The following is a 25856-nucleotide window of genomic DNA, read 5'->3' as shown; positions in this document are numbered from 1 at the left end:
CCAATCAGGTCGCGGAGTGGCGGCCGGACTCTCCTCCTCCCCCGCCTCACTCGACCCGCGGCAGCGCCTTTCCCCTCCCGCCAGGTGCCGCGGCGCAGGCGGGCGGTTGCTGCGCCGGGCCGCGGTCGGCGCCCCCTCCCCGCAGCAGCAGCTGCCGCCGCTACCACCAACAGCACCTCCTGAGGGGCTTCGCCCCCTGCTCGCCGCGGCCGTTCTCCGTGAGCGCAACCCGAGCCATGCTGCTCCTGGCAGTCGCATTCATCGTGGCCTTCGTCCTCCTCCTCTACATGGTGTCGCCGCTCATCAGCCCCAAGCCTCTCAAGCTGCCCGGCGCTCACGTCGTGGTGAGTGAGGCGCCCCGGCGGGGCGGGGGGGGGGCCGCGCTGTGCGAGCCAGGGGCGCCCCTCGCCGGCCCCGCCTGCCCCGTGCCGGGAGAGCGAGCTGGTGCCGGGCCGCCGCCGCTCGGCCTCTGCGCCTTCCCGGCCGTGCTGGCGGGGGGTGGGTTCCACGCGAGTGCGCTCGGCCGGTGCGTCCGTTGGGCCGGCAGGGAGGGGGGCCGCTCCCGCCGGGGTGGGCGCGCAGCGCTGTGCGAAGGAGCGTCCCGCTGGCAGCCGGGGGTACGGCGGCCTGAGGCGCCCCCGCCGGGAAGGCCGCGCTGCAGCGGGGGGGAGCGGAGGAAGCTTCCCGATCCCGTGAGCGGCGGGGAAGGGAAGGGAAGGGGGCGCTGAGGCGGAGCGGGCGGGCGGTGGGCGCCTGCAGGGTGCGGTTCGGCGGCAGCCGGAGAGGGGCTGGGGGCAGGGCCCCCCCTGGGGCGGTGCGGCGTTAGGGGCGCCCGCTGGTTGCAGGGAGGCTGGGCAGCTCGCTGTAGCACCCCAAGCTACCGAAATGTGAGAGCCGCAAGTCCCAGGGATAAGGAAATGGGCTGTAGCGATGACTCTGACAACCGCTGTCTATCTCGATTGGCTTCAGGCGATCTGAGTCACCAGAAACGCAAACCGTCTTCAGTCTTAATGTTGACTTTTTGAGGCATTCCTTTTGTATTCTCAGGGTTTCTGTTTACCTTGAGGTTTGTTTTCTTTTTGCATCTCTTACGGTATTTAAGTGGTATGGGTGCTCATAAACAAAAGGCAAAAGCTATGGTTTCATGGGTCTAAAAAGCAGGTTAGATGTGAGGAAATGGGAAGACTAATGTAAAGGGAATGGTCAGGTGACACTCATGCACCTTTTCCTCTTTAAGTGCATAGGTATTGATGTCTACGAGCAATATTTTGACTGTAGTCAGGATGGTGGAAGTAAGTCTTTAGAAGGAAGTCTTCAGAAGAACAGTAACCTTGAAACAGTCTGTGAGTAGTACCATAGAATTTGGGGGGGAAGGGGAGCAATACCCATGTGCTTTCAGGTGGATTACAAAGTAGTGAATTTGGATGCATGAAAGCAAATGAGTTAAGTGGTTGGAAAAATCAAGGTCCTAGAACCAGCTTTTTTAACTTAGCTTATACCCTAAGGTATGTTCAATGCAGAGAAGCTATAGTTTACTATCTGGTTAAATTTGCCTTTAAGAGGTGAGTAGCACTTGTAGGTGCTCTTTGTTAAGAGTGGGAGTTTGGGCTAATACAGAAATTAGACCTTTTAAGGTGCCAAGTGAATTTACAGCTACTCTAAGTTTCTTTTTTTTCCCCAATACTCTCTGGTGACTTTTTTCGGGTGCTTTGGTTTTTTTACCTATTTGGAGGATAGAGCTGTCCCCAGAATAATTTAAGACCTGTCCAAGTTGCAACAGTATTCACAAGTTGCTTTATGCAATAGGTGTTACTTAGATGCTGTAACTGGCTTTACAGCATCATATACTGTGTGAGGTGTGTTCGAGCCTGTATTAAGGTTCTTTGGTTTTGGCTCTTCCCAAGGAAGTAATGGTTATTAAGAAAGAACCCTTCCGTAGGATTTTAGGAACCGTTCAATACTCTATAGAAGCAAAGACGAAGCAGACTTGAGGGCCTTCTGTGACTTTTATGCAGAAATAGAATATTAAACAATAAAAAAGTTTAATGGATTTTATTCTAAAATTTTGCTGGTTTTTATATCTATTTTGTTATTTTCCCAAGTTTTGTCTGTGCTTTATGTGATTAAATTCTTTGAAAGCTACTGTGCTGGTTCTTCTACTAAGAATGGTTCAGTTAAAGTTCACAAAGAAAATGATGAGAATATTTTTGCTGGGGAAACCTCCTTATAACCACTACTGCTAATTATATTAGTGGTTTGAGCTTTTTGATAGAAGTGTAAGTCTCAAGAACAGTATTCCTGCAAGCCTTATAAAATTAGGAGTCTAGCTAGAGAAGTAACTATATTAATGTACTGGTGAAGGAAAAGGCTCTAGATACATTTAACTTGATGATACAAATCAAAGTCTGCAGGCAGAGTTCTATTGGTGTCACCACTGGCAGACTATTTGTTTATTTTCACTTAAAGTGTTCATTCAAACTAAGGAAATAACGGAGCAGTTGTTTCAGAGTTCACCAGTTCTAAGATTTGTAGATGCTGTTAATAACACTGGACACTTGTACATTTGGATTTTAAATTTTCTAGTGTAATACTTAAGGAAGAAATATTGGATCCTGGTACTGTAAAACAGAAATTTTGTTCAGGGAGGTTTTCCATGTTGTGTGTGTAAATTCTTGTATCATACACTGGGAGTAAATGTTCTCTGCTACTGAAATGGCTGAGAGACTTGATGAAAATATTTAAGGACCATAACATTATCTAGCAACTTCATTGAAGTCTTCTCACAGAAAAATATCAAAATCTGTTTAAGCATTCTGCATATGGAAATTCTTTTTAGCTTATGACTTGGTTCAGATAAGACTAGATTAACATTTAATAATCTTTGTCAGGCCTCAGTGAAACTCAACCTTGAAATAAAGAATAAGAGAATAAAGACCTGCAAATGGCTTATATAGCTGGCTAAGCCCTCTCAAAAGGGCAAGTGGTTACCATTGCACAGTAAATACAATTTTTCAAGATATACTTGAATAGATTGCTTTTCTGAAGCAGAAGTCATCAGTCATGTAGAAACTCTTCTTCCTGGGGGCCTGTTGAAAGTATCATGAAAATACTTGTTACATTTCTGAAGGAACGTCATTGAGCAACTTCAGAGGCTGTTACATACCAGTTACTGAATTTTCAATTTAAGTCAGTATTTGTTCATTTTTAATCCTTCATAAAATAGTATTTCTCTTCACTCCTGAAGTTACAGTTACTAGATGTTTGAGTTATGGCTAAGTAACTCTGGCTGCTTTTTGGGATAGAAATTTGTGGGGTTTTCCTCTCTGTCCTTTCCCAGAGGCATTTGCATGATGAAAGCACTTGCAGTGTTAAGCAAGGCATGCTTTCTGGAGGAATCATGATCATAAGTCTCCTTTTCTTAGAAAAGAATAGGACTGTTACTCAGAGTGGACATCCACAGAACTCCAAATTACTAATGGTCTAATCTTGTGGGGTCCCCCCCCTTATCTGCTCTGTTTCAGTGATCCCAGTGAACACCATTAAATTAAAAAAAAAATTCCCTGCTATCAAATTGGCTCAACCATCAGGTTTAGCTTATTTAAAGCAAAATCGTTTTTAGATGTGTAATACTACTTGCTTTGTTTCCAGCATGACTAGGAAAGTGTTGTCAAGTAAAGGCTATAACAGTTATTTCTGTGGTGTAGAGCTGCTGCTTCTTGTGCTGAGCATCTTCATGCTTAGAAATATGGGAGACTATTTTATACATCTTTTATTTTGCCATTGGCTTTAACTCTCCCTTTGAGTCTCAGGCTGTATACTAGCACACATCACCTATAAGAGTATGCTACTATTTTGGTAGGTGGTTGTAGTAGTAGACAGGAAAATGAAAACAGGATAAGGCAGTCATCGCTGCTTCATATGCATCATGCTCACATCTGTCACATTTAACTGCCCTTTGTCAGGGTTGTTACACCTGCCCTACACAGGTTCTCTCTGCTCTTATTTCTTTACAAAGGTACCTGGCTTGATGGAGCAGAATGCAACAAAAACTTAAGATGTCAGGGCAAGAGCAGCCTTCTGTAAATTTCATCAGTGATGTTTAGAAACTGTGTTTGCTGAAATACCAGTGCTGCTACTCCTGCCCCCACCTTGTTTCAGCCTTAATCTTTCTGAAACCAAGTTGAAATTTCTGCCCCTGGCCTCGTCCCCAGAGATCACAGTTTATCAAAGTTTGTGGATTAACAATGACAGTAAATGTCAAGATGTTCTTTGCTTGGGACTATCTCCCATTCAGATTGAAAAGAGCCTTTTGCTTGTACATAGTTCAGGATGATCATGCCAAATCCACATGCCTAGGGGTCATCTCTAGTCTAGAAGTAGTTTCACCACTTCTGTGCAGAGCCCAAAGCCCAGTTTGGTAACTGGTCAACGTAAAAGGGCAGCCAGTCTTGGTGTCTTGCATTGTATCTCTTGTGTTGGGAGTGATAAGATCTGTGGTTTGGATCAGAACCACTTAGAGCAGATCACAGGGATGTTCTGTTTTGGTGGAACTTAATACCTTCTGTCACAGTACTGCCTAAAAGCATGAAGCCAGTTTGCATCCAGTGCTAAATGAAAGTTAACAAGCGCTGTTGGAAATACGTTATCAAGTCTTGATTTTGATCATTCCTGATGACAGTTCTGTTAATTTAAGTTGAACTGTCTCATCAATTAAATGGAATTTCCAGTATCTCAAATTTGAAAGTCGAACACAGCAATTCTTTGTACTTCACCCCAACATTTCGATTTATCAAGAGGGAAATAAACCCTGTGATCCTTAGAAGGTGAGTCCTGTTGTCAGGGATCATAGCTTGAGAAGTTGGAGCCAGACCCTTCGTTGGAATAGCTGATTTGGTACCTGTTCTCAAACACAGAAACAGCTCAATAACACTGCTCAAGGGCTGGTAGTGCTGCATTCCAAACATCTGAATTAATACTAGGATTTAATTGTGTCTCCCTCTCAAGAAATTAGTCTGTGTTTTGAATTGCTGTGACCAAATTTTTATTTTTGCTCACTCCTCTGAGGCTGGGTTATAGTGAAATTTGAAAATGGGATCAATAGCAATTTAGATGTCTGGAACTAATGAAATGCAGTAGCGTTGTAGAACTACTGGCTGCAGGGGTAAGTAACTGACATAGCACCTTGTTTGTTGGAGTAGATGTGTACTCTTCCTATAATTCTGAGTATCTATTTTAGCAATTTACCAACCGAACAGACTTCATAGATTTCTTGGGCTGACTTTGTTGTAGCACAAAGCACAAGTTTCCACTAGTGTTAGGGATTTTTTTTTTTTCAGTTACATTAGCATTCATTGTGAATGTTCCTGAAAGATGTGCATATTAGTAACAACTTTCAACATACAAGTAACAGTTTCCCACCTAAATATTGAATGAAGTTCCCAGCTAATTTAAGTGGCCTTTTGTCATTGACCTATCTGACATGAGCCCTATCCAGTGTTCTAGGGTGTGACTGTGAATAAAAACTTCCTTTTCCCATTTCTTGCATGACTTCAGACTTTATCTTTCTGAAATGAACATTAGCGTTGTCTGACAAGCCAGAGGCTTGATGGCAGTACCTTCACCTTCAAAGAATTCCTGAAGCAGTGGTTTAGTTGACCTGTTCATGATACTCAGCAGTTTGTGCAGGTAGTAGTCAGCTGTTAGTGCTACGCCAAAAACTGGAATTGAAGCAGTCTTCCATGCATGTTGATCACTTCGTGTGCTGGTGTACCTGCTGCTGTTGAAAATCTGTAGAAGCAGCTCACGAGTGCTGTGGAACTGAGGTCTGCCTGAATGTATCAAACTGAATCTTTTAATCTTTTCAGAGGTGTACTGCAGTCTTACAAGCTATTTTGCAAATACACTAAAACTCTTTAACTACTTTCCATCATGAAACATTAAATTAATCTGAGGTTCTGCTATGGTCCCAAATTATTAACTAACACTTGCACTCTTACAGACTTAATTTACTTTGAAAGCAGTCATCCTTGGTTCAGAAAACTACAGACCAGGTTTCACGTTTCTAGAACAGGACGTGCATCTTGGAGTTGTTAGCATCAAAGGTTAGCGTAGTGTGAAGCTTAATCTTGCAGAGAGAGTCAGTTAGAAGCTAATCTGAAGCAGCTGTCTCTAATAATAGAGGAAGCCTAAAGAGCTGAAATTAGTCTTTGTAAATGTTACACCCATTCTTGGCCCGTTTGTGACTGCAGACAAACCAGTCAGAAACAGTGGACCATGTTGAAAAATCTTCTGTTTGCTGAGATTATTTGACTTAGGGTAAAGTACTCGTATGAAGGAACAGTTTAGTGTTCGTGGGAATGTACTTCTGACTTTATGATCTCCAACAGCAGAAAGAATTTTTAGAATAATGCATCTCTGAAAACAACACTGAGGCATTGGCAGATGAGGAGACCACACAAGGCTTTTGATAGGGTATGTAGTTAGACACCAGGGATCTTTGCTCTTTTGCTGATTAGTTCAATGCCTCCATTTTCTTGTATTTAAAATTAAGGTGATACTGTACTTTCTCAGGAGTCATTTGAAAGATTTTGATAAAGAACAACAAATGACCGTTTCCAGAGCCATTTGAATCAGTTCTTTTCCCAATTATTAGGAATTCTGTATTTCAGAACTTATTTCATGAACAGGAGTTTTTTACAATAAATGCTTCTAGGCATTTCAATACAATATTTTTCTCAATTATAGCCTCTTAATGTGCTGTTAAAAGAAAATTCAAATAATTTGGGTATATAAGGAAGACAACAGTGTTGAAGAACCAAAGGCACATGGAGGCTGAGACTGGCCTTAAATGAACAAGTCACCTAAAGGCAGTGTCAGGCAGACATTTTAGTCAAAAAGAGGTCAGGATTGTCATCTACATCTGTTCCACATGGAGTTCATAAGTAGGTTTATGGAGGGTAGTGAGAGGTATTAGGTTGCTTTAACCTGTATATTAGTATCATTTAGCAGTGTATCCTCCTGCAACATACGATGCAGGGCTGTAGACATCACCCTGCATTTGTCTATAGACAAATTACTAATTTTGTGTTTGCGTATAAGACTACGCAGTGTTACAGTTTAGAGGAAGAAGAAAAGATAATGGAAGTTTAGGTGCTGGCATTCCCACAAAACTGGAATTGCAGGATGGCAAGGACAGTTCAACATCCAGACTGGGGGACTAAGAAATACTCTACAGAGGGCTAACTGTTGAATTAATTTATTTTTTTAAATAAGAAAAAAGCTATTTTCTGTTCGTGTTTATGTGATGGTATCTTCAGCAGGCAATCTACAATTTTTAATGTTACAAATACTTTTTCCTGTGACCAGGTATGGAGGGGCAGTATGTAATTGTATTATTATGGCTAATGTTAATAGTGATTTCAAACTTCTACCTACTTCTGCCTTTAGAAATAACATACAGAACTTATTCAAAAGCATGTGAGAGAGCCCATTTGGGGGTGTGGGTCTAAATATGCCTGATGTAAGAAATAAGCAAAAAATACCACTGAGGTAAAACTGGCTTTGGGGTAGAAACACAACACTTAGCAATCTATTGAGATCTTATTTTTCATTCATACTCAATAAGTAAACTCACTTTAATTTATCTTCTGTATGCATACCTCATTGGGTAATATTTCAATCTCAGTATATTTTTAGAATTTTCATTTGATCTGACACTTTACCGTATGGGAGAAGGGATGAATAGTGGACTAACTGCCATTTTCAAATAACTTTTAGGTAACTGGAGGCTCCAGTGGAATTGGAAAATGTATTGCTATTGAATGTTATAAGCAAGGTGCTTTCATAACACTGATTGCAAGGGATGAGGTAAGTATATGTTATTTTTACCGGCTAAACTCTACTCACAAAATCTGTATAGGTGGGGAATAATTTTTTTAATTGATATACACTGAAGAAAATATGAGTTAATATTTTATGGGAATCTCAAATTAATGCATTTGGATAGCAGAGGTGACTGCCTATTTAAGGAGTGTAGCACAGCGTGGCATCTATGATTAGCTTGCCTTAAAACTGCCAGTGCTATCACTTCTGCTAATGGCATTCATTATTTCACTGTCTAGATCTGTGGCATAAGGCAAAAGAAGGAAAAACTAGAATTTCCCTATAGTAAGTGACAACTGGGGGATTAAAGACAATTCTTAAAATTCATAGAATATTTTGCTGTCTAATCATCACTATATCATACCTTTTTTAATTAGTGAAAAACTGTTCATCAAGACAGCTTTAGAGGAAAAAATGTTGCTTCCGGGTTTTTTTAACTGATGTATTCAGAATTTAGTTGGAATGACTCTGTTTTCATAAAGCATTGTTATTTTATTCATAGAGAAAGAACATTTATTCAGGAAATAAAAGCACTTAACTTTTTGGTGTAGGCCCTCAGTCCCAGCTGTCTTTTGATAATTTACTTACACTTGATACATTTCCTTTCTTAACATAACCTTGAATACAACCAGAATTAATGCAGTTTTTCTTGAAAGCGAGTATGAATTTTAGTTTAATTTTTATGATAATTCTATGATAGATTGTTGTTCAGAATAGTTTGAGTATTATATAAATGTAAAATAGAATCAAAATACAGGAGAAAAATTAATACCTGCAGTTTTAGGTGCTATGTGTATTTGTATGAAACAAAAGCATTAAATATATTCTAGAAGTCATTACTGGCTTTAGAAGATTAATTGAAAAGCAGGTAAGCAAGTTCTGGTAGCTTGATGGGAGTTCATGTTTTCATCATATAGTCATAAATCTGCAAAATGACAGTGGTGAAGTGTTATAACTAGTTGAGGATAACTTTTTAGGGCTTTAGGGAATGTTTTTAAGCCTTATTGAAATACTGAAGACTAATATTGCTCTGACAAGTACAATGCTTTAGCTGTTCTTGTATCCATTTCAGAACAAGCTGTTGCAGACAAAGAAGGAAATAGAAAAGTATTCTGTTAATGACAAGCAGGTAAGATCACTCCGAACAGTGGCTGTTGTGTGTTTCAAGATAGTCACTACAACACAGTGCAGTAGTCCTATCTTTAAAGCAAAGCTGTTTGACAAAAATGAGTGAGGACTCAATATCTGAACTCAAAAATACCGATCTGCTTACATGAGATGTGCTGAACTCTGCTACATTTTATGTTGCCTAGCTAGTGCATTAGCCTGCTTTTCTTAGAGAAAAAGATTGATTCAGCTGTAGGTGAAGTATGCATTTGGGGATAGCTGCAATTTGCTGTCACTCAATAAGCATTTGTATTCTTGAAGATGAAGGGGATTTGAAGAGATTTTGGTTCTTCTCTTTTTTCAGTTCATAAATACAGTGATTGCTTTGAGAAAGAAGTTAAAATACTTGTTTCCAGGTTTAGTTCACTAACGAGCACTGTTTTAGAACTTGAAGGAGATACTAGTTTAAAATAGGTAAGCTTGCTATTTTCAAAATATGCAATGTCAAAATGCAATGCTGAAATTTTTTTTTTTTCGGAACTAATAATCCAAAGGGAGAAGGGAAACAGTAGGGACTGTTAAAATTGTAAGTAAAATTGAGACCGTTAACATCTTTGACTTCTTCCTTGTATTCCAGAAGTTTTTTGTTACTTTCATGATTACAAATACAAGCCATTTATTTGTCTGTGTAAAGGGATTTGAGTTGATGAATCGGATATTCTGTTGAAAAGAAGCAATGGAAAAAGCCAAATATTTGGAGGCAATAACGTTAGTACTAGCTGATACAAAATTTTCTTAATGCCTTCATTTATAAGTTTAAGTTCTGTCATCACTTCCTTATATTTTTGTCAAATGGCTCAAGCTGACTTTTTTTTTCTATGCATGCTGCCTTACTCAGATGAATTTTATTTGAAAGCCTAAGCCATTTGAGGTGAGGAGAAACTGTATTTTTCCCATTTAAATAAATAAATAAATCCCAATAACCATTTTCTTTTAGCTGTTCTAGTAGTTTCCCAAGCTTAGCATTAAAGTTAATCCCTTGTCAAACACTGTGTCAGGATGTTCTTGCTAAAATCTGTCCAAGCTTGATAAATGTGAACTTTTAAAAAGAATATTACTTGGTGCATGTTCATAAGAGTTTCAGTTAAAATCTCCAAGCAAGCTCCAGTGTGGACTGGAAAGGACTGCTTTTGCAGAAGCAGCTTTAGACTTCCAGCCATGTTAAACATAAGCAGTGGGAATGATAGGCTGGCTCTTCTGTAGCTATTGTTCGGTTGTAGACAAGGTTGCAGGGAAGCCTGCCTGATCTAAATGCAAAGAACAGAACTGAGAAGAGCAGAGCTCACAGTGGAATGGCAGATAAGAAGCTGGGAAGCAAGGGTAGCTGAACCAAGAGAAGCTATACGAAAGGATTGCTGAAAGTGTAGAGAAAGATGCCTGACACTGATCGCGTACACAGAGACTGTTATGTTTACTAGATGTCGAGCTAAGAGGCAGAGGAAAATAGCACATATGCTGTTGCTATTCAGCTCTTGCATACGTACACAAAACCAGGTTGCATTGACACCAGGGTCTGTCATCTATGTACACTTTAGTGTTTGCACTAAACATTTGCATATGATTTTAGAGTGCTGACAATGCAGTCTTTATAGGTATGTAGTGGAACAAAATCCTTGCCCTTAGAGGTCTTTTGCAATATTTTTTTTAATCCCTTTCCTAATATAGAATATTCCCAGTTACTTCACTAGGAGTTGAATTGGTCTTTTATTGTGAAAGCTTTATTAATGATCCAACACCATAAATATTTAGAATGAGAGATGAGGAACAGACTATTTCTGGCAGTGTTTTCTGTGTCCTAAATGTGGATCTGTACTGCATGCTTTGGAGTGAAGATAATCAGTATATTATAGCAGAAGAAAGCAAATGTAATAGAAGCAGAGAGGTGAATTGTGTAATGTGATAGTAGTCAATAAAACCCATGGTAGTTCCTGAGTGTGTTGTTCACAGTGTGAGTAACTTTATCTATGCAATCTGATAATTAACCAACTGCTCCAATTCTGATACAGAACTGTGGTTTTATTTTTTTGTAATGTCATCACTGATCTTGCAGAGTCGTCCAGGTAATAAATTAATGTTGGTTTTTTTTCAACTGGTATTTTGTTCTAAACTTACATAAAAGACGCATTTCCAAAATGTAATAAATGCCCTAAGGGGAGGTGCATGCTGAGCCACCAATAACTTGTGCCACAAGTTTACTCTGATGTCCAACTACACATGATGCTAGGAGGCCTAGGAGGCAGGAATAGCCAACCTGCTGTACAGGAATGGTGAGCAGCTTCTGTTCATGCAACTAAGAAGTGTTGCAGTCTGACCAGAGGCAGAGCTGACAAATAACTAGCTGCCAAAGCAGTTAGTTACACTGTGGTAAGCTTTTTTTTTTTGTGCATGTGTCCACGTGCTCCATGACAACTGGTCATGATGATGCTTGCTACAAACTGGTGATGACTTTTATTTCACCTCAAACTGAGTTTAAATGAATTGACCAAAGTAACAAAGTATAAAAATTGGAACAAGAATACAGGAGTCCCTCCTTTTATTGTGATATGAGTGCTTTTCCTTTCAAGAGGGTGAATTGCCCCGAATCTCTACTGCTTGCTTAGCAGAGAGGGTAGCTTATTTGTCAATACCTGGGCAAGCTGGAGTTTGTAGTGATCTTACAGTTTGCAAGTGGTAACTCAAAGGCAGTGCTTCTTTTGGTCAGAAGTTACTTCAGAACGTGGATTCTGCAACTGTCTTGCTGAAAGTAATCGGTAACTTTCAAGAAGAGCAGGGCCTAACTTTCAGCTTCAACAAAACTTAGATATCACTGTCATCTGGTTTCTGGTGTCTCTTCCTCCCCACCCCCCCACCAATGCTTATTTTAACTTTTCTGTGTCTTTCAAACTAAAAGCCATAATCTCTGGTTTACAGACAAGAAGTAAATATATGCACATTACTTCACTTTTCAGATATTTATGTCACTGCAACTAGTCAGTTTCTCACAGAATTTTTATTTTATTTTGTCCTTGACATGTCTCAATTAAACAGTATGCAACTAGATTTACTACTATTCTTTAAAAAATAATTTATGACAATAGTGGGTAGCGTGCATTGCTAGTACTAACGTTAAAAGGTTTTTAACACTTTATAAATTTGGGGAAAGTTTTTTTTTTCTAGCACTGATACTGCAGTTTCAGAGCAACACTGTGCAACCATGCCTTTCTATGACATGGCAAAAAATGTGTTTTCTTAAAGATGAGCCTAAGCTACACAAATGGTTTGGCTTGTTTAGTGCTGCTGAAAGTTAAATGTAGCACTGTGGAATTTTGGCTGCTTTAGAATAGTTTTTCCTAAGCTTTATGTAAATAACGTGTTGTAGTGTGTCTTAGCATAGTAAAGTAGAAATCATATTTTGCACATGAGTAGCTGCTTTGAAGATCCTGAAATACTCTTTTGTTCCTACTACAATCTTTATTATACTAGAATATGTGTGTGTGTGAGGGGGAGGAGCTAGGAGAGAGCAGGGATTGCTTTCACCAGTGTGGGAGAAGTGCAAACTGTCATGTCAAAAAGATTGCTACTTTTTCTGGGAAAGATATGTCATTGGGTTTTGTTTCATTTTGAAAGGCTCGGAGTCAACAGTTACAGGACTTACTGTGCTGTAAAAGTACTCTTCCACTTTCCTTTTCTAGGTTGTACTGTGTATATCTGTTGATGTATCTAAAGACTACGAGCAGGTGGAGAATGTTCTAAAACAGGTGAGGAAGTAACTGATTTATGTGTGTATGTTAAGAAGCTTATCTGTGTGTGACATATTGCTTTTTTTAGGAAAAATTCCTTCACTGAAAGGGCTGTCAAGCATTGGAACAGGCTGCCCAGGAGGCTTTTTAAAACATCCGTGGAGGTGTTTAAAATACACGTAGATGTGGTACTTGGGTACATGGTTCGGTGATGGGCTTGGCAGTCCTACGTTAACTATTGGATTTGATGATCACAAAGGTCTTTTGCAACCTAAATGTTTCTATGACTCTCTTTCTAATAGAAATAATTTTTTACAATGATGATGTACGTCAAGACTACAGGAAGTTTTTTTCCTGCTAAATAACATCTTAACCTCTGTCTACTCTTCCAGGCTCAGGAGAAGCTGGGACCAGTTGATATGCTTGTAAACTGTGCGGGAACATCAGTTACAGGAAAATTTGAGGATATTGAAGTGAATTCTTTTGAAGTGAGTTACCATACTTTTTTATTTTATGATGATTTCTTATTCAGCCATTCTGACAATTAGATTGCATTCCTGTGTCTCTGCAGACTTTGTATGAATAGTGATATACTTGATTTGTGGTCACTGTCAGAATTAGAATGTATCTTTAAATTTGTGAAGATTGCCTCTAATTTCTCACCTCTCAGTCCATGAATGCGTCAGAACAGTGAATTCTGGTCCTCAAGGTAGCAAAGAAGCCTGGCATGTATTTTTATGGTTTAATGCACTAGGAAAGGCACAGAGTTTCACATGGTCTCATTTATTTTTTTTCTGGTGAAGATTTTTGCATATTTTTAACCTGTTGAAAAAGTTGACTGTTAGGAATGTTCAGTTCAGAGGTGCACAGATTGTTTGTAGCTTCAGACTATTGCTCTGATGAAAAAAATAAAAAAATACCCTCAAAACCCAAATCCCTGTATTATGGTTACATTATGCCCACAGCTCTCAGGCTCCAGTCGTCACAGATAATATTGAATCATCTGAAAATACTAAATAGCCATAATTTCATAATAAATTCATTCTGTTGTTTGTATAGGCTCAGTTGTGTTTTAGGTCTTCTAGAGAGTGAAATTAAAGACTTCCCCTTTTCCTGCCAAAGATTAAAATCTTTGAAATTAATAAATATTTAGAATTTTTCCTGTTTTAGAAAGCTCTTTAAACTTTAATTTTGCTATGTTTTCATACATCATGCATAAAGGAATTGCTTCCTGGACACTGTTTAGGTTAATTTTTTTTCCTTGAAGGCCATATGGTTCAGTATTATCAGTATCCTGGATGCTTTTTAGACTTGTAGATAGACTGGATTTCTTTTGGCTTGAAGTGAGATTTTTAGCTATAAAACAGTTTATGAAGCTGTAGAAAATAAAACAATTGTTTCTTTTGTCAGCTGATAGAACTACAGATCTAGTGAACTTCATTTTTAGAGCAGACTGAAATAGGAATTTTTTTATAAATAATACCAAACAGATGAGGATTCTGAATCTGTGGCTCAAATATCATGTTGATATCATTTGCACAGAGATTAATGGCCGTCAATTATCTGGGTAGTGTTTACCCAAGTCGAGCAGTAATCGCTACCATGAAGGAACGAAGAATGGGAAGAATTGTGTTTGTATCATCTCAGGCTGGGCAATTAGGCCTGTTTGGTTATACAGCTTATTCACCGACAAAATTTGCTCTTCGAGGGTTGGCTGAAGCCCTGCAAATGGAGGTATGTGTGCAATAATTGAAGTCTTTTTGATGGTAAACAGAAATAGTAGCACAGCACATTTTTATTTAAATAGTTCTCTTTTTGTCTTGTGCAGCACTGCTGATATCTGTGTGCTATGTTGGCCCTTTTTTTGGCAGCCATACAATCCTATTGCTCTGCATGGGGCTGCAGAAACTAAGCTGATTTCAGTTGCATAAGAGGGAATAGATTGAATCTGTTCCTAGAACTGAAGATGACCATGTGTGCAGATATTTTTTTCTAATCATTTATTTTAACTAAAAGGACTTGGATTTTGAGTCTTTTGAGTAAAAGTGTTTTTTAAGGCTATAAGTGCAGAATGATATTGAAGATCCCATGGATGCATGAAGGGCAGGCCACTGATTCCCAGCTTATTTGCGAGGCCATGGTAAGTGGTATGTAAACCATATGAAACAGTAAAACTTGCAAGCTAGAATTTGAGGATTGTCCACAAAAAAAATTGTACTGACAGTAGTTCACTCTTCCAGATCTTGGTTTACATGAGCTTTTTATAGTGCAATGATCTAAGCTTTTGTTTAGATCAAGACTAAAGCCCCAAACACACTGTTTTCATTATTCAATGGAACGAGCTTTGTAAGTACATTGTAGTAAGACAGGTAAAGTTGAATTGGAAATTACTTGCATTATTCTTCTGTTAATAATGTTAAACACTTAACTAACATATATTAAGTGTCTGTGTTTGGTTCTAGATCCTTGCATAGTCCCTGTTGTTACCCTGTACGGTTCAGTGTAGTTGTATGCCTTGATCAGGATAAGAATGTGGGGTAAAACTGTCTCTAATCGCTTCTGGCCTGGCAAATGGAATAATGTGACTGCAGGGTCTTTCTTCAGACTGGTGACAGATATTTTTGTGAAGACTGAATTACTCAAAACTAAAAATAGGGTGTTTATGGACCTGTGATGTGGCATTTAAGTAAGTGTTTTCAATATAGAATGTTTTGTAATATAAATAAAAATGTGTAGTGCTTTACAACACTTTGCTTCATTTTAGCCCTCTGAATATTTTCATTAAAAGCTTCTTTATTTGTCATGGAGTACAGATTTGCATTGTAGTAGTTTCTGAATAGTGGTGCAGTAAATGATGTAATTTTTGACACATACATACAAATACATAACTAAATGCAATGCTTGACATGAGACCTTCCATTTTTCCTCACATTTTCTACTTATTCTTTTGTCTCCTTCGACTCTGACCCCTTGCAAGTTTATACCATGGGTTGAAAAGCCTTGTGACTTGAATATACCTCTTAAAAATATCTAATTTGAATTTTACGTTTTCCTTGTTTTTTCTCATATTTGTCCAGGAGTTAAAATATGTTGACATCAACAACAACAAAAAAAGCATGCTAGTGAAAGCCTTTTTGGCCTTGTGTTTATGACTGTTGGGTACTGGTGTTTGGCAATGGTTTAGTAGTCTTTTAAAACTGAAATTGGTAAAACTATAGAGCTAAACTGCTTCCATATTCCTCCTAAATGTCTTAAAAACCACTTAGATTCATAAAATACTTTACATAAAATGCAAAGTTTTTAGGTATTGTTAAACAAAACAACACAACCATCTTTTTAAAATCTTTGCTGCTTTGCTTTCTCGTTTGACAAAGCAGAGTCTTGCAAGTACTGAATACTTAACACTAGAAGCAGTTTAAATTCATACTTGCCATATTTCTTTGGTACAAGAGAAATTAATGATACTGAGGGACATGTAAAAGCTGTCAATATTAAGATAACGCTTACTTTTGTGAAATACAGGTAAAACCTTATAATATCTACATAACGGTGGCCTATCCTCCAGATACTGACACACCTGGCTTTGCAGAAGAAAGTAAAACAAAGGTAAGTTTTCCTTCATTAATACTGTAATGTTTTTAAAGCTTCGCTTGGTAGTAAGCAATGCATTTCAGATTTCATTCAGTTCCACAGTACTTTTGCAATTAGTGCATATTAAGATTCTAAGTACTTCCAAATGCTTTGATTTTATCAACTTAACTACTCAAACTACACAGAATTATCCTACAAGCTATTTATTATTCTGGCTTTAAATGGAAGAACTAGCTACCTTCAATATCTGAAACACTGCAAAGTGTTTCTGTACACAACTGAAATACGCTTGTGGAATGGTAAACTGTAAAACCACTATTTGTTTTGCTATCAAAGCTTAATGAGCCAAAAATAATATTCCTATTTTGCATCTTTTATTATGTAGTTGTTCTGATAGATGTGACAGATCAAAATAAACCACAGTTCTTTCGTTGAAATCTGCAAACAATATATAGTGGCTATTGTCTAGTATTAAAGTAGGAAGGAAATTCTTGTGTTGTTTGTAGTGCAAATGACAGTATCACTTTCTGGAGGGATGTGTCAGCCGTAAGCCTTTTTTGTTTGGCTTACCTTAAAAGTGAAAGTTTTGACCTTCAGAAATTTAGTCACCTCTCTTCATTTGACATGTCCATACACATGAAGTATAATTCCAAAACCTACATTCAGGCCCCTTGTTCAGACTGAAGTATCAGGTAACCGGAAAAAAATGTGTCTTACTTCTCATTTGCATACGGTGAACTAGAAACCTGATATCTAAGGAGATCAGCCTTTTCAAAATGACCCACCATGTATAATAGGAAATTGGGGTTGAATTCCATTTTGTCTTTCACCTCTTGTGTAGGAATCAGTAGGGATTGTATAACACAATTCTTATTTCATCAGTTCTTGATAAGAGATATTCTGTGTATTCTGTATACTCCCACACATCCACATTAAGTGCCAGGATTAGACTTGTGCAGATACTTGTGTAGCTTGCATATTCTCTGGGATTTTATTCCATTGGAGTAGCCTATTTCAGGGGGAAATAAAGTCGCCAGCAAAATGCACTGTTCGTGTAAGATTCCTCTTTAAAAGAGAATCTGTGAGATTTTTCTTAGTTGTCAAAAAGATGTTGTTTAAGCAAAGACAGGCTTTGTTTTAGCATACATAAAGTCTTTGGGTGACTTGCTCCTATCATGGTAGCACACCGTAAATCTGCAGTATTGCATTGCTCTGACAGTTCAGATACTCATTTATTATTGTTGTATTTATTTAATACTTCTTAGTTTAGAAGACCTGTCTGTAGTTTGCATCTCATTAGGACTAGGCTGTTTTTCTCTGTAATCATTGAATATAGCAAAAGAAAATGTCAGGAACTACTAGGATACAGCTTTCCTGTGTTTCTGGCTAGTCAGATCAAATGTTTAGTGGCTGATTTCTGCTTGCTTTTTCCTTAACACGTCATTAACTTTAGCTCCTGAACAGCTGCTAATTTTTTTCCCAGACATAGTATTTTAATTACTGTTGACACCCCTGTATCTCCTTCAGATTTGGTTGATACTGGCCACTAGGCTCAAAAGTACATACGAGTTATGAAATGGAAATCTGATATACATAAGCCGTATCACTGTAGTAAAGCATGTAAAAGCTGTTTGTATGTCAGTCCTGCTAGCAAAGACTGATTCCATCCCATGCCCTGCCCCCAAATACACAAACTTAAACAAAATTTTTCAGTGAGCCTGGTCAGCAAAATCAGGATTCCTAATTCTACAGGTGCTTGGAAATAGGCCTATTTCTCTAGTACTTTGGATTGATAATGAGAGAAAAACCTGTAGTTGCTGAGCTGTTCCCTAGAAGAGTGTTTTTGAAGTATTAATCTAAGAATTAAACTAGTCCCAGTATTTGACTAGGCTTGAACGCATCAGTTAAATTTTGTTGTTTAATGTAACTGAATTAGCTATTGCAAGCTGACTTGCAACCAAGTCCTTTTTCTCCCTAATGTAATGCTGCGGGTTTTTTCGTGAACAGAACCATCTCTTTTAACATATTGAGCATTTAAAAAGCTTGCTGTGCAGTTAGCTCTGTCACTTCTTTATTTGTTAAAGGGTCATGAATGGCAAACATGCTTCTAAATACATTAAAGCATAATTTTTCCATTTGTTTGAGCGTTTTTTGTACCTGATATATATACTTGACTAATTTGTTTGGGATTTTTTTGTAAAAGAAATTCCGATTGCTAAAGTAACTGCCATAATTGCTTGCTTCTAGTGAGGTAAAGTGGCATAAATGCTCTAAAACACAAAAAAATAAAAATGCAATGAGGGATTTTGGTGGAAACCAGTGTGTGGAGTTTGAAAAATAAAGAAAAAAATCCAACAAAAAATTGTTTTGTAGGATCTTAGTATTTCAGGCCTCTCTTCATTTCTGGCAAAAAACATATATGAACTAATACAGGTGTTGAGACAGCTTAAGCATTTTGATAACTTCTACTCAAAATAAAATGCTTGCGGGAAAAAACCTTATTTTAGTAGTAATAAACTACAAAAAAAAAAAAGAGTACGACTCGAGGAAAAGTTGGCATTTCCTTTCTTTAATTGAAGGTGCTTTTACCTTTCTTTAATTGGATGTTTTAGGTGACAGTATGATACCACTTGCTAACAGAGATGTCATCCACGACAAAAGACCCAAACCCAAAATCTGACCTTCATATATTTCTTTCCTGTGTGGTGTTAGTCAAACTTATATTGGTGTTTTTCTACTAAAGCCCTTAGAGACGAAGCTAATTTCTGAGACCTCATCTGTTTGCCAAGCAGAACAAGTCGCCAGAGTTATAGTCAAAGATGCTATAGTAAGTAAACTATCTTTTTAAACTATATTCTCTGTTGGAGAGACGAGGATTGCCATGTAATGCTTGTTTAAGAGTGCAAAATAATGTCTAAACTAAATGCAAAATCAATTTACAGGAAACAGTGCTCTTTGCTGGTTAGTTTGAACAGGAGGTATTTTGTTTATTCTTTTGCCGTTGTGCCCACAAATTATTTTATACAATCTCTTGGAACTAAAATTTATCTGAAGTTGTACATTAGACAGAACAAAATGATGTATCAGTATGACGCAATGTCTCAAAAACGTATTATGACTGACTTTAAAGCACTAAACTCGATTGACTTTTTATGTATCAAATACCATTTGTCTAACCTCAAAAGCTCATTAGACTTATCTTATTTTTCTTGAAGATGAGTTCATATAAAAATAATTTTACAGTAAATGGCGTCTAGCCTTTTTGGCTTTTAATGTCTTTAAGTATGTCATTTATGAGTGATTAAAATACATAAAATGCTGCTCTTAGTGGTTAAAGGTGTATTGCCTTTCTGAGGACTTTTTTTTTAATGTTTTGTGCAGTGGAATGCTTACATGCTTAATAAAGCACCTCAGTATGGAAACCAACATGAAATTTCATGTTCATAAAGCACAGCAATCAAACCCTAAAATCTGTAATTATTTTGCAGTTCCAAATACTTGTAATCTTCAACATGATTTACATCTATACCAGGTGTTCAGTTATGAAGTTTTTACAATATTTTCACAAACACAGCACAAACACAAAATGATGTCTGGTTTTGGGGTAGTGAGTTTTAAAAGCAAGTACTATCTGACATACTATTCTGTTTAGTGCTTAAGGAAGACTAATCTCCTCTCTAATCTTAATCATCTGGTATTTCTACACTATGCTTTCCAGCACTTCGGATGATATATTTGTTCAGACTTGATCTTTGTGCACTCAAGCCATCAGCTGAGAGACTAAAATAGAAATTAAAAGGTAGCTCTGTACTGTAGGAACTTGCAGTCCTCTCAGGTGTGTGTTGGGAAATAAACAAATCTCATATCCTCTACTGCTTTGCATAGATTCACTCCTAACACTGATTTAGGAACACCACCTTTTCCTTTCGCTTCTGCATTCCACACAGATTTAGTCCTGCAGTGTTTCAGAAAGTCTAGTTTTCCAGCATAAAGTCTGATGGAAGCAACCAGGAGAAGCCTTGGGACTCAGAGCTTTAGAGCTGCAGTTTTCCTGATGGGTGATCAAAACCCAACCAAACAAGCAACTTTTTCATGGTGTCTGTTCCCCCTCTTCTGCCAGCTGAATTGCTTAGCAGGAGCAGGCTGTTCATCTCATGGTTTGGAGGAGGGCAAGTTAAAAATCCTTGACGAAGATGGAGGACCTGTTACCTAGCACTCAAAATACACCCCTCTGCCAAATCTCATGTGATAGCAAACTGATTTTAACAAAAGGCAAGCAGAATTTTATTCTACAATTATAGTAGAGATGGTTGATCTGACAGAGTTAGGGTGTAATTCTGTCTCTGAAATATATTTAGAGATGGGGAGACCATCATGTATTTTCTGCATCAGTAAGCATGCTTCAAGAGGGAATTTGGAGCCTTTCTATCTTGTAAAGAACTCTGCAGTAATTTAGCACACCTCTCTGTAATGAGAGATTACCTTCCTTGTCCATTTTTAAGTGAATGCCTTTTGGAATGTTGCTATATAGCACAAAATATTGTTGGATATTTTGATTTCTTATTGTCTTAGTATTTTTTTACGTAAAAATATTTGTTGTTAGTGACATCAGCTATGTTTGTCAAGAATAGCTGTTGAAATAAGACATGTTAGGGTTTGCCACAGCTGGGTGAATTACTTTTTTCTTTTCTTAATCACTGTTTTCCTTCTATCCAGCAAGGGAACTTCAACAGCTCAGTTGGATCAGATGGTTACATGCTATCAATATTGACAAGTGGAATGTCACCAGTCACTTCTATTACTGAAGGTCTTCAGCAGGTAAGATTTGGGAAGGCCCTGTAGTCGCAATTTCTTACAGTTTCAAATACTTTAAAATGTAGAGCATCGTGCAGACTTTGATTATTTCTTCATCAAATGGCTGGTAATATTGTATAGACTTGGGTTTAGGAAACTGAAGTAGGATTTCCAAGCTGAAGCAGCAAGTTGATGGGAAAGCTAAGATTACTACCTGCTACTCAGTCCTGAACTGTTACGTGGTGGTTCTGTTTTTCATGAGTTCCTTTTCTTGAGATAATATAACATACATGCCTGGAACTGTTCTTTATTTCATGAGTAAATAATATGCTGCGATCTGGGATCTTAAATGAATTGAAAGATGTTTCTCTCTGTTTCCAGGTTGTTTGCATGGGCATTTTTCGCATTGTTGGCCTATTTTACCTAGGAAGTTTTGACAGCATAGTTCGTCGCTGCATGATGCAAAGGGAAAAATCTGAAAATGCAGATAAAACTGAGTAATCTTTACTTTGACTTGAAAGAAGAATGTCAAACAGTCCTGGACAGCTTGCTGCTTAAGTGGGACTCAGTTTTTCTCCTGAAGGATTTAGATTGGAAGTACTTGCGTATGTGACAGATGAGTCCCCTCAAAAGCTATGAAAGAAAACAAAGTACAACTCCAGAAAATGCCAAACTATGCAAAAGTGTGAATGAGGATTAGATTCTTTTTCTGATTATTTGAGTTGGAGAGAATTTGGGGAACTTGTAAGTGATCTGCAGAGTAGAATTTGAGAATGGACTATGTGCGGTAATTCTGGACAAATGCTTTAAGTTTTCTCACTTTGGTGCTTATGGATAAAGTAAGTACCACGACAGGCTGGGCTGAAGTAGATTGAAGTCCCCTGAACAAGCTGGTACCTTTTGCTAATGTTTTGGGACTTTTTAATTTAGAATGTTAACTTTTCCTTTGGCCAGTCTACAGATCCTTCTGTCAATGACAGCTTTCATGGTTCTGTCCAACATGTAATTGTGGAAACCTTAAGATGGCAGATAGATTTGTATGATCCAAGCTTTCTCAGTTTGGGAGTAATTAAAAAGTATGATTTAATATGTGCATACTTTCTAAAGGGAGATGAAGAACCCATTCCCACAGAGAAATGCTGAGAGATGTGATTGGGTCTGTAGCTCTTCTGGCCTTTGAAGTACATTGTGAACAACAAAAAAAAAAAATCAAACCAGTATCAAGTGTGTTGATTAAGATTTTCAGCATTTTAAGCCATTGAAATGATGTACAATTTTTACAGACACTTACTTTATCTGCCAGTTTTTGCTCTGAAAAGGAAAGTAGCGTATTGCTGCTGTTATGCACATTATTTTTCAAAGCTGCAAATGATGAGCCAAACCAGTAGTCGATGATAGAATCAATTGTAATTAAAATGCCAGGCTCTTCCAGTAGCAGGAATGTAGCTTTTTGGGGCGTGTAGGGGTCATGAGGGAGAGGGGAGTGTGTCAGAATGATATTCCACACTTAATTTTATGACTAATGGAAAGACTTTAACATGACAAGAAATTTATTTAAAATACTCTCCTTCTATGCCCCACTTCTAATTTGTTTCATTTACATTATATGAAACAAGGCTGCTCAGTAACTGCTTCAGAATACACAAACCCAGTGGTTGTTTCTAATAAATCTTAACACTGAAAAAGCTTGATGCATAACAATGATGTTTTAAGGGTGCACTATATATACTGTTTATTTAATGGACCACTATAGCAAGTGCCTTGTGAGCTGCTTTTTTTTTTCCCGAAAAGCTGCATATTTTGTGTTTGTTAGAAGTGCTGTGTTTTCAATGTCATAATTTCCATTTTCAGTCAATCTGAATTTAAAATTACTTGTAAAACTGGACACTTTCACTTCCTTGCAAGTAGTATGTCTCAACAAAATAGGCAAAATGGATTGCTCTTGTTAAGATACTCTCTGCATCTATTTAAGAAGCATTCAATTAAACTGAAATGAAAAATAATAGGTGGTTGACTGGAAAAATCTTTAAAATGTAATTTACTGAGGGTTTTTTTCCCTTTCTGAATTCAGTTGATTACTTTTCAAATTCTCTTCACATAGACTAAACTTGCTTTGAAACCTGGTTTACAAACATTTATTGGGGAGAATCACATTGGCACTCATTTTAAGTGGTTAGACTTTAATTAGATTGCAAACTTGAGGCATTGTTGAGTTCTTCACAAAGCCTATGTTTTAGGTCCTGCTTCCTGATTTTGTTTAGATGTGAAGTTGTGCATGCCTATAATATAATAGTAATTTTGAGAATAGAGTGTATTCCTGCATTTTTAAACAGCTGGGCTTCAGTGCAAAGAAATCTAGTGTGCATATGTGTGTTCTGTGCTGCTTAATGTGAGTGACATAATGGAGCATTTATCAGACATCCACTGCCAACATTGCTATGTTTCTTAAAGCAACATAACGATGCTATTTGGACCCTATTGTCTACGTTAATTCTTGTTTTCATGCAAATCAAATACTCCTTTGACCACCTACAAAAGCTACCAAAATGAGTGAATCAGTTATGTTGTAGTTTGAGGGGAAAAAAAAAGTATTTAAAAAATGTTTATGTAAATGACATCAACACAAGCTTGAAGGTCAGGACTTAAAACCAGTAAGACTTTGGATACTTGAATTTTTGGATCTTCGACTTGGAATGTTAAAGAGTTTGCATAGAGGAAACAAAATCCAGAAGGTCAGAGCACATACAAGACACTATGGCAGCTGGGTCTCTTCAAATATTTCAGGTTGGACATCTTAGATCGCTAATCACTCTTTCTTGACTGAAGAGTCCTCCAAGCAATTCCCGATCTGATTCAGCACGAGTATCTGTGAAGGTGGAATAAGAATCCTGGGTGAAAGTTGTGGCCCTGATGTGCAGAGACTTCAGTTCACACCTAACTTTGCATATAAGTGTCTGTATTGACAAGTAAAACTGTAGGTTGAGCCCCTCAGCAGTTGTGGAAACTGGAACAAGGCAAGTTTTTTTGAAGGAACAAGTAAAGAATAATCTTTTAAAATGTTCTAGTTTCTGCTGTTGCAAATTAATGCAGTTAAAATTAACTGATAAACTTTTCAGCTGTTTTATTGTCAAAATATAGTGAATTTGTCAACTACAGCAACGTTTGGTGTAGATTTGTTTTCTTATGCACATTCTCTATCTACCAATGTACTCATTTTAAGATCCAATATTAAGTGAAGGAGATGCCTTATAATCTTGTGGGAAAATGTTTAGCAGCTGAAAAACTATTTTGCCGGTTTAAATGTTATGAAACCTCTGCGTTGAAATGTTTTAGCAGTGTATTTAGATCTGTGAAGAACTTCAGATAGGCTTTATTACTTTTTGTCAAATTGTCGATAATTTAATCACTTGTGCCATATCAGTTGGTGTCTTGTCTCTTGTTTTCTTGGTCAATCTTTAAGACTCAGTTTAGGCTTTGATAGTCTTTTCCATTCCATGTAGTTTCTAATGACCATCCACTTTAATTATGGATTTATTGTAACTTTACATATAGTTTACTTCACCAAGATGTTCATGTGCAATTTAAATAGATTTAATATTTTACTAAGAAAAAAATATAGGTAGATAAACTTTATTTGCTGTGAAAAACTAGGCACTTTTAAATGGTAAAAATATATAGCATTATTTGTAAAAAGAAACTTTGTGCTTATTGCTTCATCATTTTTGTGCCAGAAATGTAAACTAGTTTTCATATTTTATATTTCTCAAAATAAATGGAGAATCAACCAAGCTTGTAATTTCTAAGTTCTTTGAGGGCATGAAGAGCAATGACTAAATTCATTTGCAGGGCTTGGTGGGTTTGGTTTTTTGTTTGGGTGTGTTGTTTGGGTTGGTTTTTTTGGGGGGGGGCTGTTCTTTTGTTGGGTTTTGGTGGTTAAATCTGGGGTTAGTTCAGCAAGACCCCCTTAATCTTGTAGGATGGCAGAGGGGGCAAAGTATCCCTCCATTTTAGCAGCTTAGGGCACAGGTGTACAGCAGGTAAAGGATGTAAAGTATTTAACTGAATATGGTCAGCAGACCCAGCGTCGTCAAACCATAATGAAAGTGGGATTAGATTGATAAAATTGCTTTGATCGCAGGAGGTGCTGCTGGTATATCCATTGTGCTGTCTTGAAGTGCTTGTGAGCTGTGACGAGCAAAGTGATGCTCATTTTTCCTAGTGGAAAACAATAGAAATCATAGTTGCGGTAGCTTGCTTTCTGTACCACCGCTGAGCATGCAGCTGTATAGAAAATTACTGTAGCATGTATCAGTTCTGGGTGGGAGGGCTTGAGAGGATGGTTAGCTCCTAAACGGCAGGGGAGAAACAGCCCTAAGATACTTACTCTAAAAGTAAATCCAAAATTGCAGAATTCAACCTTTCAGAAAGACATTGTTATGAAATTATCAGAAAGCCAGAATCAAAGATGGATGGAGGAAAGTATGCACTGTCTAAAACGTGTTTTAGAGCTGAGGGACTGATGTTGATCTTAGAATGCTGGAGAATTAAAAGTTTTGAAATGGAAGAAGGCCATGTTGTAACTGGAGCTGCTGGTTTTTCATTTTCGGTAAAAGTAGCAGGCCAGAGTAGATTGCTCTTTGTTCCTTTTCATAAGCAGGTTCCAGCTACAAGGCTAAATTATTTGGTAACTCCACTTTTTTTTTT

General features: G+C 37.8%; 1 protein-coding gene across 1 annotated transcript; it reads left to right on the top strand.

The window, feature by feature from the left end:
* The first annotated feature begins 54 nt into the window (after nt 1-54).
* KDSR (3-ketodihydrosphingosine reductase) lies at nt 55-24940 on the top strand. Its single transcript, XM_055704699.1, has 10 exons — nt 55-344; nt 7777-7866; nt 8954-9010; nt 12720-12785; nt 13160-13255; nt 14310-14501; nt 16290-16373; nt 19102-19185; nt 21075-21176; nt 21534-24940. The coding sequence occupies exons 1-10, from the start codon at nt 237-239 to the stop codon at nt 21651-21653; spliced, it is 999 nt and encodes a 332-aa protein (XP_055560674.1). The 5' UTR covers nt 55-236; the 3' UTR covers nt 21654-24940.
* The last annotated feature ends 916 nt before the right edge of the window (nt 24941-25856 follow it).

The sequence above is a fragment of the Falco cherrug genome, chromosome 3, assembly GCF_023634085.1.
Source record: "Falco cherrug isolate bFalChe1 chromosome 3, bFalChe1.pri, whole genome shotgun sequence".
Taxonomy (NCBI): domain Eukaryota; kingdom Metazoa; phylum Chordata; class Aves; order Falconiformes; family Falconidae; genus Falco; species Falco cherrug.
Note: the sequence above shows the minus strand (reverse complement) of the source record. Positions and strands in the feature narration are given on the sequence as shown.